The sequence below is a fragment of the Tamandua tetradactyla genome, chromosome 4 (genome assembly GCF_023851605.1).
Source record: "Tamandua tetradactyla isolate mTamTet1 chromosome 4, mTamTet1.pri, whole genome shotgun sequence".
Lineage (NCBI taxonomy): Eukaryota > Metazoa > Chordata > Mammalia > Pilosa > Myrmecophagidae > Tamandua > Tamandua tetradactyla.
Window position 1 is genome coordinate 80633039 of NC_135330.1, and position 18704 is coordinate 80651742.

Below are 18704 nucleotides of genomic sequence, written 5' to 3' on the forward strand. Positions count from 1 at the left end.
GTCCCATCTTCCCAGTTCTCTCTCCCACAGTAATGAATCAGTAACACCGTACTAGCTTCTGTATGCCAAGAGAGTTCCATTTGATTATGCAAGTAAATAGAAATATGTGTATGTTCCCTTTTTCGTCCCTATTAGCATAATAGAAAGCCCAGCTCTACACATTATTTTGCATATTAAGCAGATTTTGCAAATCTTTTGTTGGGGTAAATAAGAATTTCATTCTCAGTAGGTTTTTTTTAATTAATTAATTTTTTAAATCACGTATGCAAAAAAAAGCAATAGATTTCAAAGCATAGCACAACAATTAGTTGTAGAACAGATTTCAGAGTTTGGTATGTGTTACAGTTCCCTATTTTTAGGTTTTTACTACTAGCTGTTTCCAGACATGGAGAATTAAAAGAAATATTGTTATAATGATTCAGCAATCATACTCATTTGTTAAACCCTACCTTCCTGGTAGAACTCCAGCATCATCTTTGATCTTTCCCCCACTCTTTAGGGGTATTTAGGCTATGCGCATTCTAACTGTTTCATGTTGGAAGGGCTGTTGGTAATATGGGATAGGGGAATGGAACTAGTTGATGCTCTGGAGAGAGGCTGGCCCCTCTGCATTTCAGGACATATCTGGTCTAGGGATCCATCTGGAGGTTGTAGGTTTCTGGAAAGTTACCTTAGTGCATGGAACCTTTGTAGAATCTTATATAATGCCTTAGGTGTTCTTTAGGATTGGCAGGAATGGTTTTGGTTGGGGTTTGGCAAGCTATGATAGGTGGCAGTGTCTAACTGAAGCTTGCATAAGAGTAACCTCCAGAGAAGCCTCTGGACTCTAGTTGAACTCTCAGTCACTGATACTTTATTTGTTACACTTTTCCCCCTTTTGGTTAGGATGGCATTGTTGATCCCATGGTGCCAGGGCCATGTTCATTCCAGGGAGTCATCTTCCAATCTGTAGAATTTTAAATTGGTAGTTTAAATATAAAGCAGGGTTCGTTTCCCAGAGCCTGCCCATGTCAAAAAATAATTATAAAACAAAGCTGGTTTAAAGACAAAACAGTAGAATAGATGGCCTTCCAGGATATTCCAGTCTACATAGATAATTCCCCTGTCCATCCCCACCCTGCTCCTCCTCCCCCATCCCTAAGTAGAATAAACTGTGATGGGTTTCCTTTAATATCTTAATAAGAAGAAAAAACTGTTAGCAACTTGGAATTTAATATGATCCCTCTCTAGCTGCATTTTTGACAACTGCTGTTTTGAAATACTGTGGTTTTATTTTACTTTATTTTAATTCATAAAACAACGTACAAGCACATACATTTTTATACAAACATTCCATGCATGGTGTACAATCTGGCTCACAATGTCATCACATAGTTGTATATTCACCACCATGATCATTTTTTAGAACATTTGCATCACTCCAAAAAAAAGAAATGAAAAGAAAAAAGGAAAAAGTCATACGTACCATACCCCTTACTCCTCCCTCTTGTTGACCACTAGTATTTCCATTTACCCAATATATATATTTTTTAATTTTAACATTTGATCTCCCTATTATTTATTTATTTTTAATCCATATGTTTTACTCGTCTGTCCATACTGTAGATAAAAGCATCAGACAGAAGGTTTTCACAATCACACAGTCATATTACAAAAGCTGTATCATTATACAATCATCTTCAAGAAACATGGCTACCGGAACACAGCTCTACAGTTTCAGGCACTTCCCTCTAGCCTTTCAAATACATCTTAAACTACAAAGGGGATATCTATATAATGCATAAGAATAACCTCCAGGATAACCTCTCAACCCTGTTTGAAATCTCTTAGCCACTGACACATTATTTGGTTTCATTTCTCTCTCCCCCCTTTCAGTCAAGAAGGTTTTCTCAGTCCCTTGATGCTGAGTCCCAGTTCATTCTAGGATTTCTGTCCCATGTTGCCTGGGAGGTCTACACCCCTCGGAGTCATGTCCCACGGGGGGCAGGGGTGGTGGTGAGTTTGCTTGCCTTGTTGGCTGAGAGAGAGAGATAGGCCACATCTGAGCAACAAAAGACGTTCTCTGGGGTGACTTTTAGGCCTAATTTTAAGTAGGTTTACTCTATCCTTTGCAGGAATAAGTTTCATATGAACAAACTCCAAGATTGAGAACTTGGCTATTGATTGGTTATCCCCACTGCTTGCAAGAATAGCAGGAATTCTCCAAAGAAATACTGTGGTTTTAGATTTGTTCAGTTGAATTTCAAATTCTTCGCGTCTCACTTCATACATGTAATATCTCCTTAAACAAGAGAATATAACAGTGATTTTTCTTTTTGCCTATTGACTGGATGATGGATTTTTTAGAATAGTGGAAGAGGGAATAGAACTTCTCACTTTTCACCTTTTAAATATTTGAATAGAATGCCAAGCTTGGAAGAAAATGTGTCCTCTCATTGCTTCTGAAAGGACAAGATTTCATACAGGCATGTTGAACTATGTCAAGGTGAAACAAGGGACAATGCAAATGCAAAATAAACTAAAATTTTAAGCCCATAAAGCCTTATTTGTGGGCTCTAAAAAGATGTGCCTTTTATGATATATATATATATATCATAAAAATATATATATATATATATTTTTTTTTCATGTGGGCAGGCACCAGGAATAGAACTCAGGTCTCCGGCATGGCTGGTGAGAACTCTGCCTGCTGAGCCACTGTGGCCTGCCCCTTATGACATTTTTGTATGGATAATGAGAGCACAGTTCCCTGATTGTCAGTATTTCAGGAAAAGAGTTATTGTCTAGAATAGATTTTTATTGCAGATAAATCTGGCTTCTTTTGAAAGCATCTATCTCCGTAACTTTTATTTACTGTGGTTAGAATATATATATCTACAACTCGCACTAACTGTAGTTAAAAAAAATACTTGTAGAATATGTATGTCCATGTGTGAATATCCATTGTTTTCTTACCTTTTTTTTTTTTTTTTACATGGGCAAGCACCAGGAATCAAACCCGGGTCTCCGGCATGGCAGGCGAGAACTCTACCTGCTGAGCCACTGTGGCCCACCCTGTTTTATTACTTTTTACTTTCTTCCTTTGAGACGCTGATCTTATTAACTATAATTTTGCCAGGACTGAGGATGACAAAAGATTCATCTTTTTGTTTTTTAAATAGTGAAAAATAATATATATACAAAAAAGCAATAAATTTCAAAGCACACTCCTTCAATTAGTTATAGAACAGATTTCAGAGTTTGATATAGGTTACAGTTCCACAATTTTAGGTTTTTCCTTTTATCAACTTCAAGACACTGGACACTAAAAGAAATATCTATAATGCGTCAGCAGTCATACTCATTTGTTCAATTCTGTCTTCTCTATTATAACTCCACCTTCTCCTTTGATCTTTCTCCCAGTCTTTAAGGATATTTGAGCTATGCCCATTCTAACTTTTTCATGTTGGAAAGAGCTGTCAAGTGGGATGGGGGGGTGGAACTAGTTGATGTTCTTGGACAGGTTGTCCCCTCTGCATTTCAGGACTTAGGTGGCCTAGGCACCCATCTGAGGATTGTAGGTTTCTGGAAAGTATTCACAGTGCATGGAAGCTTTGTAGAATCTCAGATAGAACCCTAGGTATTCTTTAGGGTCGACAGGAATGATTTTGGTTGGGGTTTGGCAAACCATCATAAATAGCAATATCTAGCAGAAGCTTGGGTAAGAATCGCCTCCAGAATTGCCTCTCAACTCTTTGAACTCTCTCAGCCACTGATTTCTTATTTTGTTACAATTCTTTTCCCTCTTTTGGTCAGAAGGTATTGTCAATCCTAAGGTACCAGGGCCAGGCTTCTCCCTGGGAGTCATATTCCACGTTGCCAGGGAGACTTTCACCCCTGGATTTCATGTCCCATGAAGTGGGGAGGGTAGTGATTTTATTTGCAGAGTTGGGCTTAGAGAGAGAAGGGCCACATCTGAGCAACAGAAAAGGTCCTCTGGAAGTAACTCTTAGGCATAACTATAGGTAGGCTTGGTTTCTCTGCTACGTAAATAAGCTTCCCAAGCGCAAGCCTCAAGATCAAGGGCTTAGCCTGTTGATTTGGGAGTCCCTAATGTTTGAGAGAGTATCAGGGGTTTCCAGTTTAATAGTTTCATCTTTTTCCTCCAGTCCCTCAAGGTACTTTGTCAATACTTTTTAATTATCTGCTCAGCATACTCCGGGATGTATCTGGGCATTACGTTCCACTATACAGAATTACAAGCCCTCATTTCCATTCTGGGAACCATGCGTTTAGGTTGTTTAAAGAATCTATTCAGACAGGTTGAGTTAGATTATGTGCTACAGAAAATTTAGGTTTTAGACAAAATAAACCTCTCTTTCTTTGGCCTCATTGGGTAGGTGAAGTTCTAAAATATAGTGTCCTTCTTACCTCTGTATTTTGATTTACCTTAGTCCTGACCCCATCTTCTCCATTCCTATCTCTAATTGAAGCCTGATCTCTTTTTCAGTTACAGTTGTTGCATGTGGCAGTGCTGCCCTTCAGACCTGCAGATCCATACTCTGAGTCTTAGGTGTCACACAGGTATCCAAAGGTTCAGGGAAATACCAGGTTATACATACATAGCACAGCTTATCAAAATCTAGAAATAACAGTTATTGCTCCAGACTAAATATGACTGCTCTAAGAGCTTACAATCTACATCCAGTTTTCTTATAAGTATTTTCTAAATGTGGCCGTACAGTATTTGCTTTTTTGTTTCTGGCTTATTTTGCATCACATAGTGTCCCCCAGGTTCATTTATATCGTTGTATGCCTCACAGCTTTGTACCTTTCTGTAGCATCACAGTATTCAATCGTATGTATACACCACAGTTTCCTATGCCATTTCTCAGCCAGTGTGTCCTTCAGCCACCTCCATCCACGGGGCATCATGGATTATGTCCACAGTCTACAGACTGTGTCTCACATTATCCTCACTCAGTTGTATGATGATCAATACTCTCAATTTTAGACAGTTTTCATTGTTCACAAGAGAAAAATAGCTGATAAACATACCCTCACCAAATAAAAAATCCAGACCTCCCCTAAACTCTTGTCCTTCCTCCTAATTATGTACCCTGGTCTTGCTGTGGGACTGTTGCTGTCCTCCTGTTAGCGTAGTCCATGGCATGCAATGGTAGTCTTCCCCCATACCCCAATAGTATTTCATCTTTGTACAAGGGTCATACTTTTGAAGTAGTTCATGTAATAACTTAATTATTTTTGTTGTGTTAATTCGGTGGGATACAAGATCACACTATCTTTTAAGAGATAATTGAACTTTTTTCTGGTTAAAAACATTATCTTAGGAATGAGTACAGAAGTGATAAAAATATATAAAAACACATACTGAAGGAAAAATGAACTATTTGAGACTTCAGAGGTTTATTTCCATTCTACCTAAAACCAACTGCTGAATGAATGGAATTATATTTTAAGTCTTAATATCTGCAGGTTGGGTCTTTTTTTTATAATTTTTTATTAATAAAAAAATTACAAGAAAGAAACGCAAACATACTTAATATATGCTCATTCCGTTCTACATATATAATCAGTAATTCACAATATCATCACACAGTTGCATATTCATCATCATGATCATTTCATAGAACATTTGCATCAATTCAGAAAAAAGAAATAAAAAGACAACAGAAAAATAAAACAAAAACAGAAAAAGAAAAAAAAATTTTACATACTATACCCCTTACCACTCCCTTTCATTGATCACTAGCATTTCAAACTGAATTTATTTTAACATTTGTTCCCCCTATTATCCATTTTTATTCCACATGTTCTACTCGTCTGTTGACAAGGTAGATAAAAGGAGCATCAGACACAAGGATTTCACAATCACACAGTCACATTGTGAAAGCTATATCATTATACAATCATCATCAAGAAACATGGCTACTGGAACACAGCTCTACCTTTTCAAGCAGTTCCCTCCAGCCTCTTCATTACATCTTGGATAACAAGGTGATATCTACTTAACACGTAAGAATAACCTCCAGGATAACCTCTTGACTCTGTTTGGAATCTCACAGCCATTGACACTTTGTCTCATTTCACTCTTCCCCGTTTTGATCGAGAAGGTTCTCTCAATTCCTTGATGCTGGGTCTGAGCTCATTCTAGCGTTTTTTTCAATTCCTTGATACTGAGTCACAGCTCATTCTAGGATTTCTGTCCCACATTGCCAGGAAGGTCCACATCCCTGGGAGTCATGTCGCATGTAGACGGGGAGGGTGGTGAGTTTGCTTGTTGTGTTGGCTGGAGAGAGAGGCCACATCTGAGCAACAAAAGAGGTTCTCTTGGGGGTGAGTCTTAGGCCTAATTTTAAGTAGGCTTGACCTATCCTTTGTGGGCTTAAGTTTCATGTGAACAAACCCCAGGACTGGGGGCTCAGCCTATAGCTTTGGTTGTCCACACTGCTTGTGAGAATATCAATAATTCAACTTGGGGAGGTTGAATTTTCCCCCATTCTCACCATTCCCCAAGGGGGACTTTACAAATACTTTTCCACTCACTGATCAGATCACTCTGGGATTCATTGGGGCATCACTCTGGACAAACCAATAAAATCTAATGTCCTACCCAAGGTTCCATGTACTTATGTTCAACCAACTATCTACAAAAGTTATATTAGGAGATGCACTAGTCAAAATATAAACTTTGTATCAAATAAACATTTTTGATTTAGTCTCACACATAAGTTGAAATTTTAAAATATTAATTACCATCTATTTTCAGCACCCTGTAGTAATGACATTCCTTTGTTCTTCGTCATGCAAAACCATTTTTAAATTTGTACATTTAGTCATTATCATTATACACTCTAGGCATTCCTAGATTATACCATCTCAATCTTTATCATCTATGTTTCTTTGTGATTTCATTTATGCCCCCAGCCCTCCTCTCTCTATCATTCTCACATTCAGCTTCATTCAGTGTCTTAACATAATTGTATTACAGTTAGGTAGTGTTGTGCTGTCCATTTCTGAGTTTTTATATTCAGTCCTGTTACACAATCTGTATCCCTTCAGCTCCAGTTACCCAGTATCTTACCCTATTTCTATGTCCTGATGGTCTCTGTTACCAACGAAATATTCCAAGTTTATTCACTAATGTCAGTTCATATCAGTGAGACCATACAGCATTTGTCCCTTTGTTTTTGGCTAATCACACTCAGCATAATGTCCTTAGAGTCCATCCATGTTGTTACATACTTCATACTGTCTTACTGCTTCATAATATTCCATTGTATGTATATGCCACAGTTTGTTTAGCCACCCGTCCATTGATGGACATTTTGGCTGTTTCCATCTCTCAGTAATTGTAAATAATGCTGCTATAAACATTGGTGTGCAAATGTCCATTTGTGTCCTTGCCCTCATGTCCTTTGAGTAGAGACAACATATAGATGGGTCTTGTTTTTTAATCCATTCTGCCAGTCTATGTCTTTTGATTGGGGAGTTTAATCCATTAACATTTAGTGTTATTACTGCACGGGTAGTACTTTCTTCTACTATTTTGCCTTCTGGATTTTATATGTCATATCTAATTTTCCTTCTTTTTCCTTTACTCATAGTCTTCCTTTCTACACTCTTCTCCATGCCTCTCTCTTCTGTCTTTTCATATCTGTCTCTAGTGCTCCCGTTAGTATTTCTTGTAGAGCTGGTCTCTTGGTCACAAATTCTCTCAGTGATTTTTTTTTTCTGAAAATGTTTTAATTTCTCCCTCATTTTTGAAGGGCAATTTTGTTGGATATGGAATTCTTGGTTGGCAGTTTTTCTCTTTTAATAATTTAAATATATCATTCCACTGGTTTCTGCTGAGAGATATACACATAGTCTGGTTTACTGAGCACTGTTTTCCCAAAGCACATTTTCCCACACAGGGAGCTGGCAGCAGAGTATTAATAGTGGCTCCTCACCTGGAGGGGTCGGTTCTGCCTCTGACTTCACCTTCACTCGCATCCCTCAAAACAAAGTGAAGGTTGAGATTTAACGATAAAAGTGAGAAATATATCAAGAAAATCTATCTCTTTAAAATTATTTTGAATTAACTTGTTGAGCAAACTTCAAACACAATATTCTTCTATTACTAATCAGTCTAATACTATTTCTAATGTTTTGCATAATAACCACACATAACTATAATTTATTGAGCATCTACTGGGTATTTTCACACATGAGATGCTAGCTGAAAATTTAGGATTTTTTTTTTTTAATTATCTTCCAATTTCCCAGCCATGATATTTAGGGTCAGAATTTATCTTTTGGTTTAGTTTAGTTCAATCTAAAGTTAAAACTATTTACAAATTAGCAACACAAAATTCAACTTCTTAGTAGTTATTAAATAGAATTCTAATAGTTGCTCAATTTAGAAAATGTAAGAATTAACCTTGTAGTTAAATTAAATTCAACACATACATAAGAATTTTTAAAAATATCAATTTTTAATAAGCATTTTTCAGTAGTTATGCTAAGAATTCATGCACATGATAAAATATTATAGTAATCAACAATTTACTGAGCAGGTGATTCTAAAACATAGATTCAATCTTAAATAGAAACATTGATCTACCTGTATATCCATCTGTGAAATAAGCAGCTAATATGTCAGAAAAACTCTACCAATAGTCTTTCTGCTGAGTGTAATTAGTATTTTTGAAATACACCAAAATGAGTTTAAATATAGTAAAGATATATTAAATATATTAAGAGATAGATTGTGAACGAGGAACAAAGCATTATTAAATATCTGGGATAATCTTTAATTTGAACCTTAGAAGTTTAACGCTTTCTTAATGTCTAACCATTCCAGTAACATTTATTTTATTAATGTAAAATGAATGCAACGCGCATTTTCTGTCACTCTCAAACCATTAAACCATACCCACAGACTACACTCTAAAATAATCAGTCATTAGTTGTTAAAAATACAAGTTTCACATGACTCTCGGGGTCTCCAACTATAGGACTTTCTTTTACTCTAACATAGTGTAAAAAATTAATTCCTTTCTGAGTTAAAAAGGATCATTAAATACATTCTACATTCAAAATTTCTGTTTTTAATAACTGGCAGTTTCATTGGGAAATATAATAAAAATTCAGTTCCATCCATACAAATCTATTTTCATTGTAGCACACAAATAAATAAAACATTTTTGAGTAGGTCCAAATTGAAAATGCATATTTTCAGTTATATGTGGGTGTACTGATATATACAGAAGAGCAGTGTGCAAACTTGGCAAGAAAAATAGTAATGCTCTTGATTTTCACTGCTTAGGTAAAATAAATAGCTCCTTTAATAGGAAGAGACACAAGTTTTCTGGAATTACCAGTCCTATTTATATTTTGCCTTATAAATCACTGTTAGCAGAGACCTATTCCACTGCTGCTGAACATCCAGCCTTGTGAACAAAGTGCCTGTCAGCCTCTGCTTCTCCAGCTACACCTGCTGAAAGAGCATCTGACTCATCACATCGTTTCCCACATGCGGGTACTCTTTACTGGATGCTATCAAGGACAACGGCTAGAAGAGCTTCTGCCAGTTGGGCTACTGCTGTCTCAAATAGCCCAGTAACTCTGCAGTGGTGGGAGGCAGATGAGGGTACAGGAGGCACAGCTGGCTCTAATTCCAAACCCAACATGGCATGACTCTTCACCTTTTAAAACTTAAAAAGCCAATACCTTAGTATAGCAGAGCACCATACTGATCAGATTGTTCCCTGTAAGTGAGCTATTGGTAGAAAATAATGTTTGATATACTCTCCAGTTCACAGCAAATAGTTACACAGAACCTACCCAAAGCAGCTGGTTCTAAATGCTATATTAAAAGATTTTTGAAATGCTAAGTCCATATTCTCCCTTGATAGAAGGTTCTAGTATAAATCACTTTCCTACCTGGGAAGTTCTTTCTGGAGACGAGCCAACAGCTCTCTCATGAGATCATTTCAGCATAACTCTCTGCATGCGTCCGGGAGCTCTACTGGGTGGCTTCCTCTTTGTAATACGGGTTTTCAAACACATGAATGATCAGCCCTGAATCTGTATCATTCCCCTTTTAAAGCTTAGCAATCCAATTTCCTTGATTTCTTCCCTATAAAATCCTATTTTTTCCATCTTTCTTATCATTTAGTGGTACTGCAACTTAGTTGGCCCCCAGACCTTGTGAGGCGTCTTGGCCTTCACGTTGCACTCAAGGTCAGCCCTGCCCCTGAGTACCCCAGTCCCAGGGCCGGGCACACAGGGTTCCACTTCTCCAGGCTTTAGGCGCAGTGAAGACAGGAAGGAAAGAGGAGCAGAGAGGAAGGCAGGGCTTCAACCCAGGATAGACTCGAGAAGGACTGGCAAGTAGGCAGAGCTGATGACCTGAGAACTCAGTTAAGAATATTAAATAATAAGGCTGGACTGTATCCTGAAAATGGAGAAATTCTCTAGTTTGTCTCCAAACACCCACCCTCCACAAAGTGGATATTATGCGAATGTAGAAAGATCAGCTGCATTCTTTTCCAGCCTGTCAGTTCCTTAAGAACTTAGGATCACTCTCTTTACTGAAACCAATGTTTTGCTTATCTTCCTGCACTAAATCATTTATGGTATGTTATACACTTCAATCTCAAGCTACCAAAATGCCACATAAGGGAATACCTTATACATTGTTTTAAAGATCAAGATGTTAAAAAAAATAATAACCCACCAAATTGCTGACAAAGGATAGCAAACTATCTCCTCCCAGCTCAAAGCAAAAAACAAAAACAAAAAGCCTTCTAACTACCACAGAGATTCCTGTTCAAAACTTAATGAGTGGGGGTGAGAGGGTAGTTCTGTGGTAGAATTCTCACCTGCCATGTGGGAGAACCAGGTTCCTTATTTGGCCCATGAACTTCCCAAACAACCAAACAAAACAAAACAAACAAAAAATTTAACAAATGGTGCTGCAATAATGGGATGCTCATATGGAAAAAGAATGAAATGTGACCCCTGCCATATAGCATACAGAAAAGAAAAACAAGAAAAACTTAATGAGAGCATCGTGAATACTTACAAATTTTTTATGCTGGCTCCCTTCAGGGGCTGACACTGAATACTCTTATTCTCCCAAACTTACCCTCTGATATAGGACCTGTTTCCTTCACAGCACCACTTATCAGAATTATTAATTAATCTGTTTCTTTACTTTTAAAATGGAGTCTTCTTTATTCATCTAGTCACTCAATAAATGCACACCAAGTGCCTACTCTCTGTGACGCACTGTTCTAGGACTTGGGGTTCAGCAGTAAACAAAACAAATGAAGATGCACGGTCTCATAAAGTTTATCTTCTAGTCGGGAGATATAGACAGGGAACAAATAAGTGTACACACGATACCAGGTAGTGTGGAGTGCTATGGAGAAAAATAGAGTAGCGAAAGGGAACAGGCAGTGTTGGGATGCAGAGGGACCGGTTGTAAATACGGCAGATGAGGGGAGACTTGCTAAAGCAACACTTGAGCAAAGAGCTGAAGTAGTAACAAGAAGTAAGCCATGCAAGCATCTGGGAAAGAGGTTCCAAGCAGAAGGAATAGCAAGTACACACTCCTGGAGCACCAGGGTGTCTTCTGTGCTCCAGGAGGTCAGGGGCACGATGTGGCTGGTGTAGAGTCAGCAAGGGGAAGGGTGAGAGAAGATGAGATCAGAGTGGAAAAGGGAAGCTGCACTCCATCACAGGGCCTCATGATCAGGTAAGGGTTTTGAGTAGCAAATTCCGAGTAAAGATGAAGGCTATGTGAGGGTTTTTGATTGAGGAGTGGCATGATTAGATTTACATTTTTGAAAACAGACTAGGTAGACAAGGGTAGAAAGTAGGAGGCCTGTTAGGAGGAGAAAGACTGACAGTGATGTCGAGAATGATGGCAGTGTTGGAAATGATGAGAAGCAGTCAGATTCTGGAAATCCATAATTTGCTAATGGATTCAATGTGGTCTGAGAAAAAGAGAAGTCAACGATGATGCCAAGGTTTATGCTCTGGGTAACTGGAAGAGTAGCATGGTGTTATGTTCTGTTTGCGAGTCTATTACACATCCGAGTGGAGAGGCTGAGTAGGCAGCTGGATAACAGCCTCACAGTTCCAGGGAGAGACCGGGCTAAAGAGATCAGTTTGAGGGTTTCTATTAGATGGAATTGGATGTCATGAGCCTGAATGAGGGCACCAAGAGAGTGAGGAAAACCAGAGAAGAATGCGACCAAAGACGGAGTCCTAGGGCATTCTCATATTTGAAGGTTGGGGGGAAAATGCAAGGGGACCTGAAAAGAACCAGCACAAGAGCAGGCCTGAGAAAGGACTGCTAATGTGTGAGGTGGGAGGTAAGCCAGAAGCCAAGTGAAAAACAAAAGGTTCAGCTGCGTGTAACATTTGTAAGACAGGAAGGCAGAGCCACACCAGTCACGGCCACTGCGGTGCCAGCTGTGCACGGCACAACGCCCACCCCGCAGCAGGTCTCACACACTTCTGCTGAATGACTGCACAGAGATGCTCCATCTTAACCTCCAACTTTCCTTCTCTGGCATTCTTTCCCCTGACTTTTAGTCTAGAGAGACAGACTGTTTCCTCTAAAATCTAAGTTTTTATCGTGGAGTAAGAGAAATACCTTGCACAATGCTTAATGTGCAATTAGTAATCCAGTGTAAACTCAAAACCATCCATTTTTTTTGCTTTAAAATTAATCTTGGTTTAACCATGATTAAAAGCCATGAGAAAATACTGGCTTTTAGAAATGGCCTTAAATAGTCTACTGAATTCCAGAAGCAGAAACTGTGGATGACCTGACTGCTACCCTGTGGATGGTCACCGAGTCCTGTCATCCAACGTTCATGCTGATTTGTTGGTAAGCCATTTAGGCTTGCTCAGTCAAGGTGTCATACTCCATGGTAACCGTGTGAATAGTACAAAGTAATTGACTGATGCAATAAGAAATTCACGAGGACTGAAAGTTTTAAATTCAGCTGGGTGATCCTGGGCAAACTGCTTCATGAACTGAGTCCATAAATTGCTCCATGACTAAGCAGGAAACTAAAACTGCTTCTCCTCTTTTTCACACAGACTCTCTGAAATCCTAGGAACACTAGTAACATTGGAAATTAAATATTTAGCTAATATTTTTTAAAGTAACTACCCCATTATTTAAGGCTCAGCTCAAATAACTACATGGCATCAAGCCTCGACCTTCCTTCCAGAGAGAAATCACTGCGTCTTCCTCCTGACCCTCCACATGTTGCTGGCACTTCTTTCTCACAGGTTCTTCGTTTGGTTTTAGGTCAGTTAGTTGTTTACATGTCTGCTCCTTTCGATACTCTAAGAATCCTGAGGGCACAGACTCTATTATTCAGCTTTACTTTGCTTTGTACCTAGCATAGTACTTTCTGCCCAACACAGGATTTTAGTGAGCATTTAATAGGACAGTATAATAGGTCAGATTTACAGCAACCTGAATTGTGCTCCACTCCTTGGAAATTCAATGTTAACTGTACATTTACTTTACAGAAAAGAGAACAATTTCATGTGTTATTAGACGAGAAGTTTTCATTTTGCTTTTACCATGGTTTGATGTTGATTTTATGTGTTTAGTTATTTATGTAATCTATGTGATTCCAGTACAAAGGATTTTTATACAAAGATAAAAGGGTAGACTGTATATTATTAGTGAGAAATTCTTAAGTATTTTAGGATGAGAAATATTATTTGAAATAAAATGTAAACTCATTTAATTCCTTTTTCTAAATCAAAACTTTAAAGGACGGCCTAATTTTTTTTGTTAAAACTCACATTTTCATGTCAAGTTTTTGCTCTTTCTACTCTATTTTATAAAATTTAAAAATTCTCATCTTGACCATTTCTTCCCCTCTTTCTCCTAAGGTTTTAAACTTTGTATCTTCCTGAATCTTTCCTTCCTACTTCGGTAAAAGAGCAGCTCTAGTGAAATGGCACAAAAACACTTCAGAGCATTACTGTAAAGATCAAAGGAAAGAAGGAGTATATTCTGATACCTACAGGGGACAAAACAGGACAGGACATGGGGACTGACCTGCGGACAAATCTGGACGTTAACTTGCTTATTATCCCGGTCGAGGTCCCCCTCCTGGCGTGCAGGAAGGCACCAGCCTCGTGCGACGGGGAAGCAGGGGGCCCGTGCTCGGCAGCGCCGCGCCGCTCTCGGAGCTGCTCCCCGTGAAAGGTGCTGCGGCTGGAGCTTCCTCGGGGAAAGCGGGTCCGGTCCGCAGTGGAGGCGCTGATGCTGTGAGCAGACGGGGATGCGGCAGGCGCTCTCTGGGTTGTGCTTCTGGGACAAATGAAGATACAGTATTCAGAATAATGACCGGGAAAGCTTTTCTCACGCGAAAAGCTAGAAAACAATGGCTATGGCCACTTCCATTGGACCTTATTTTATTTGTTCCTATGAGAGATGTAATGCATGGCTGGTTGCATGGACTGTATAATTACGAAGAGATAAAATTTCAGCTTGAAACGAAATCCCTTTTATAAAAATTGCTCACTGGAGTTTAAGAAGGAACTGAAACAGGGACACAGATATGTATCACCGGACTTAGAATCAGGAATACCAAAACAAAGGACCAAATACAAATTACACTATTCTCTAAACTTAAGCCACTCAGAAATGTGGAGCATTTTACTGTTTATCAAAAAATCTTTTGATTAGAATCATTTTCTGTTTATAATTTAGGCCTCAGGGCAGCTGTATGACACTGCCAATATGATTAACAAATCTAATAATCAAAGCGCTGAAATGTCTGAGAAAAACTAAAACAGATATAAATAGAGAAAAACAGACATATAACCTTATTCCTAAAGGGGCTCTCTGAGATCATCTGCTTTGTTCACGACAGGACTCCAGCCCAGTTTTATTAAGCATAAGTAAGTGGCAGGAGTCAGGGCAATTACTCCTGGTCTAGTGTGGGTTCTTTTTTTTTTTTTAAATCAAACCATACAAATCTCAATTGACCTAAATGGTAAACTAGACAGCAATACTTTACTTTCCAGATAGATTTAAAATGAAATCTTTAAATTATAAGCAACATTTTTGATAACGGTTAAAGCATGCAATAAATTTAGATTATACAATGCAACTTTTCCTCTGCCACAAACATTGACTCTTTTACGAAAGCATTTAATGTGATAACTCTATTTCGTTTTCATAAGGTAAAACTTCTTAAAAAACCTTAACAACAACAGGAAAATGAAATGCAAGCATCACGTTACCCAGGCCGGTGAGCTCCAGAGCTGTCCTTAGGGGCTGGTGGTGTGGCTGTGACAGGATGACCAGAGGCAGACAGGGACTTCTGGTGGCGAGAGCGGGCCGAAGGTACTGCAGAAGCCACAGCTGAGCCTGCAGAAGACACGCCGCTCGCGGACATCTCCGCACGGCTTCCGGTATAAAAGAGGGGAGAAGGACATGGCAACGTGAAACAGGAAGAAAAACTGCAGTTTTCTAAAACTTGAGAACTGGACCAACACTTTCGTGACTGGAACACTTGATAGTGACAGCTACTGATGTCTAATGAAACAAATGAATAGTCTTAGTAAGTGCATAGGGTGGGTTCCTCACTGTTGTCCACACATCCTTGCTCTGTACATGAATCTGAAAAGCATGAAATTAGTTTTGTGGACATATGATAGTTTCAGACAAAATGATTTAGGCTCGAGACATACTCCACCATAAATCACACATTGGTGTGATGGGTTGCTGTGGTTTATTACTTATTGTTCAAACAATAAGAATTCATAATTACATGAAAGGTGTGAGCTCTAGAAATATAATACTTTTAGCTCACATCATCAATCAATAGGTTAACTACTGCAGATTAAAGAGATTGTACATTAGGACTTGGTACAGGAAAAATAATAAGTAGGAAATCAATTCTCAGCTATCTTTCTAGCCTAAAGTATCTTATGTTCTAGGAAAACAAGTTTATCTTCTTATGCCTTATAATAATACTTACTTTACATACCTATTGTCTCCAATTAACTGAGAGCAAGCAAATGTGAGAATGGTCTGTCTACTTTACTTAAATGACCAGGGATGGAAATGAGAATGAAATTTTATTAGAACTGGCTCCCTATCCATTTGTACTATACTGCTAACTTATAGGTTATGATGAAAAGAAGTTAAACATTTAAGGGATATATATCCCTTAAATATATATATATATATATACAGGCACCGGGAATTGAACCCAGGTCTCTGGCATGACAGGCGAGAACTCTGCCTACTGAGCCACTGCGGCCTGCCCAGAAGTTAAACATTTAAAAAATAATAACAGAGTTAGCGTTATTTAAAATAAAACACTTTAAGAGCTACATGGTTCTGACTGATAAGTGGATACAGCTACAATTTCTTTACATAAAGGAAGACAGAGCCTTCATTATTTGAATACAATAATCATTTTGCTAGAAGGGGGAAATGGGAGAAGAGAAGGAAGCAACAGCTGCATAAGAGAATAAGATTCAAATTTAAAAGATCAGATTAAGATGGGATGATCTGCACTGTCAGAGGGAAATATTTACTCCCAATTTTTATTCAGAAACTCAAAGGTTAGGAGATTTTACCCCTTCCTTTCCTTAAATATTTTCCCATCCTTCCCAGTGTGGTGCAGAAGGAAAAATATTCTAATAAGAATGGTTGGTTGTGACCTTAGTATTTTGTATGTATTTTCCTCTTGATCCATTTGCTATAGCAATTTTAGCACGATCAATGATGCTGAAACAAACTCATTACTACTTGGTATTATGATATTTTACCTGCTGTCTTTTCCGTTTTGCATAGTCATGTATCGATCCGTGGTCCTTTCACAGACATATGTATTTCTTCTTGCCATGCTACCTCCAGGATATACATTATTCTTTTAAGAAAGAAAAAAGCAATTTTAAGATCCTACCTGTATTTGTGGAAAGTCAAAGAAAAGTATTTAAGTTGCAGATGATTTTTTAAAAAATCCTTTTAAAAATCAAATAAATTTTAACTTACCATAATCTTACATTAAAAAGATCTATCTCCTTCCTTTCTCTCTTCTTTAGATATTTGGGGTAAAAGATAAAGCAAAAAAAAGCAAAATCATTAAATTTTAACATACTCTCCTATAGCAGCAGCCAGCAGTCATTTTGAAACAGGAAGAAAACTGGGTTTTTATTTCTATTTATTCCTTTTTAAGCCGGTGATGGAGAGAAGGGCAGAGGAGTTGTACAGGCAGCTTTACAAGACTAGAGCAAGAGACAATTCTACACTAAATATTATGACAAACAGGAAACCTGGGGAGTTAAAGACGAGGGCCCAGGCTGGAGAGTGTGGGCTGCCAGCCCCCCCAGTCTCAGGACTGTTAAGGAGATGTGCTGGTTTGAAAGGAGGTATGTCCTCTAGAAAAGCCATGTTTTAATCTAAATCCCATTTCATAAAGGCAGAATAATCCCTATTCAATACTGTATGTTTGAAACTAATCAGATCATCTCCCTGGAGACGTGACTTAATCACAAGTGGTTATTAAACTGGATTAGGTGATGACGTCTCCACCCATCTGGGCAGATCTTGATAAGTTCCTGAAGTCCTATAAAAGAGGAAACATTTTGGAGAATGAGAGAGATTCAGAGAGAGCAGAGCAGAATGACACAGCCATGACAAGCCGAGTGCACCAGCCAGTGACCTTTGGAGATGAAGAAGGAACACGCCTCCTGGGGAGCTTCATGAAACAGGAAGCCAGGAGAGGAAGCTAGCAGATGATGCCGTGCTCACCATGTGCTCTTCCAGATGAGAGAGAAGCCCTGACCGTGTTCACCACATGCCTTTCCATGTGCCTTTCCTGGATGACAAGAGAAACTCTGACTGTGTTCGCCATGTGCCTTCTCACTTGAGGGAGAAACCCTGAATTTCATCGGCCTTCTTGAACTAAGGTATCTTTCCTTGGATGATTAAATTGGACATTTCTACAGACTTGCTTTAATTGGGACAATTTCTTGGCCTTAGAACTATAAACTAGCAACTTATTAAATTCCCCTTTTTAAAAGCCGTTCTGTTTCTGGTGTATTGTATTCTGGCAGCTGGCAAACTAGAACAGATTACTAATACTCCAGAGTTGGAGGCGTGCCCAGGGGAGGCCACCCACAGGGGTGTGGCAGTGCTGCTGAGAATGCTGTCTGCAGGCTCAGGTTTTAACCAGGAGGCAAACCAAGTCTCAAGGAACTCTGGAGAAAAGAGAAAGCAAAGAGGGGTAGAACATAGGGAGATTCTTCTCGCCATGCACATACTGATCCGTGACCCTGGTTCTGCCAGTCAAAATAATTTGTATTTCCTGTTATAGAATTATGTTTCTAATGACTAGCATAGGAACTATTTTTAAAAGGGAGAAAATACTGTTTGGTTTAATCCTGACTTCAGTAAAAAATTTCCCTATTTTTGGCTAATCGAGGTATCATTATTCTTTAAAATACACACTTAACCTATCATTTATTAAGTCATGAGGTCTAGAAAGTTCATAGGTATATGCTTGAGTTAAGTCCAGAGAAAACAAAACAGCATCATATTTGCACAACTGTGTAAGTGCACATTTTTGTGTGTGCCACTTTTAAAGTTTATTTCACCTGTTTTGGTAAGGTGCACAATTTGATTTGTTCCCACAGATGGGCACTAGTTATAT

The 18704-nt window shown here is 38.5% G+C and overlaps 1 protein-coding gene across 1 annotated transcript in view; it reads right to left on the reverse strand.

The window, feature by feature from the left end:
• Window positions 1–6757: 6757 nt before the first annotated feature.
• LOC143680304 (serine/threonine-protein kinase MARK1-like) overlaps window positions 6758–18704 on the reverse strand; it is a 50392-nt gene continuing 38445 nt past the window's right edge. Inside the window, exons 5-9 of the mRNA XM_077156809.1 lie at window positions 16819–16919; window positions 15280–15444; window positions 14087–14341; window positions 7953–7997; window positions 6758–7850 (exon numbers count right to left, since the gene is read on the reverse strand). Of these exons, the coding sequence (XP_077012924.1) occupies window positions 7718–7850; window positions 7953–7997; window positions 14087–14341; window positions 15280–15444; window positions 16819–16919 (699 nt within the window). The 3' untranslated portion in view covers window positions 6758–7717. The remainder of the gene's footprint in view (window positions 7851–7952; window positions 7998–14086; window positions 14342–15279; window positions 15445–16818; window positions 16920–18704) is intronic.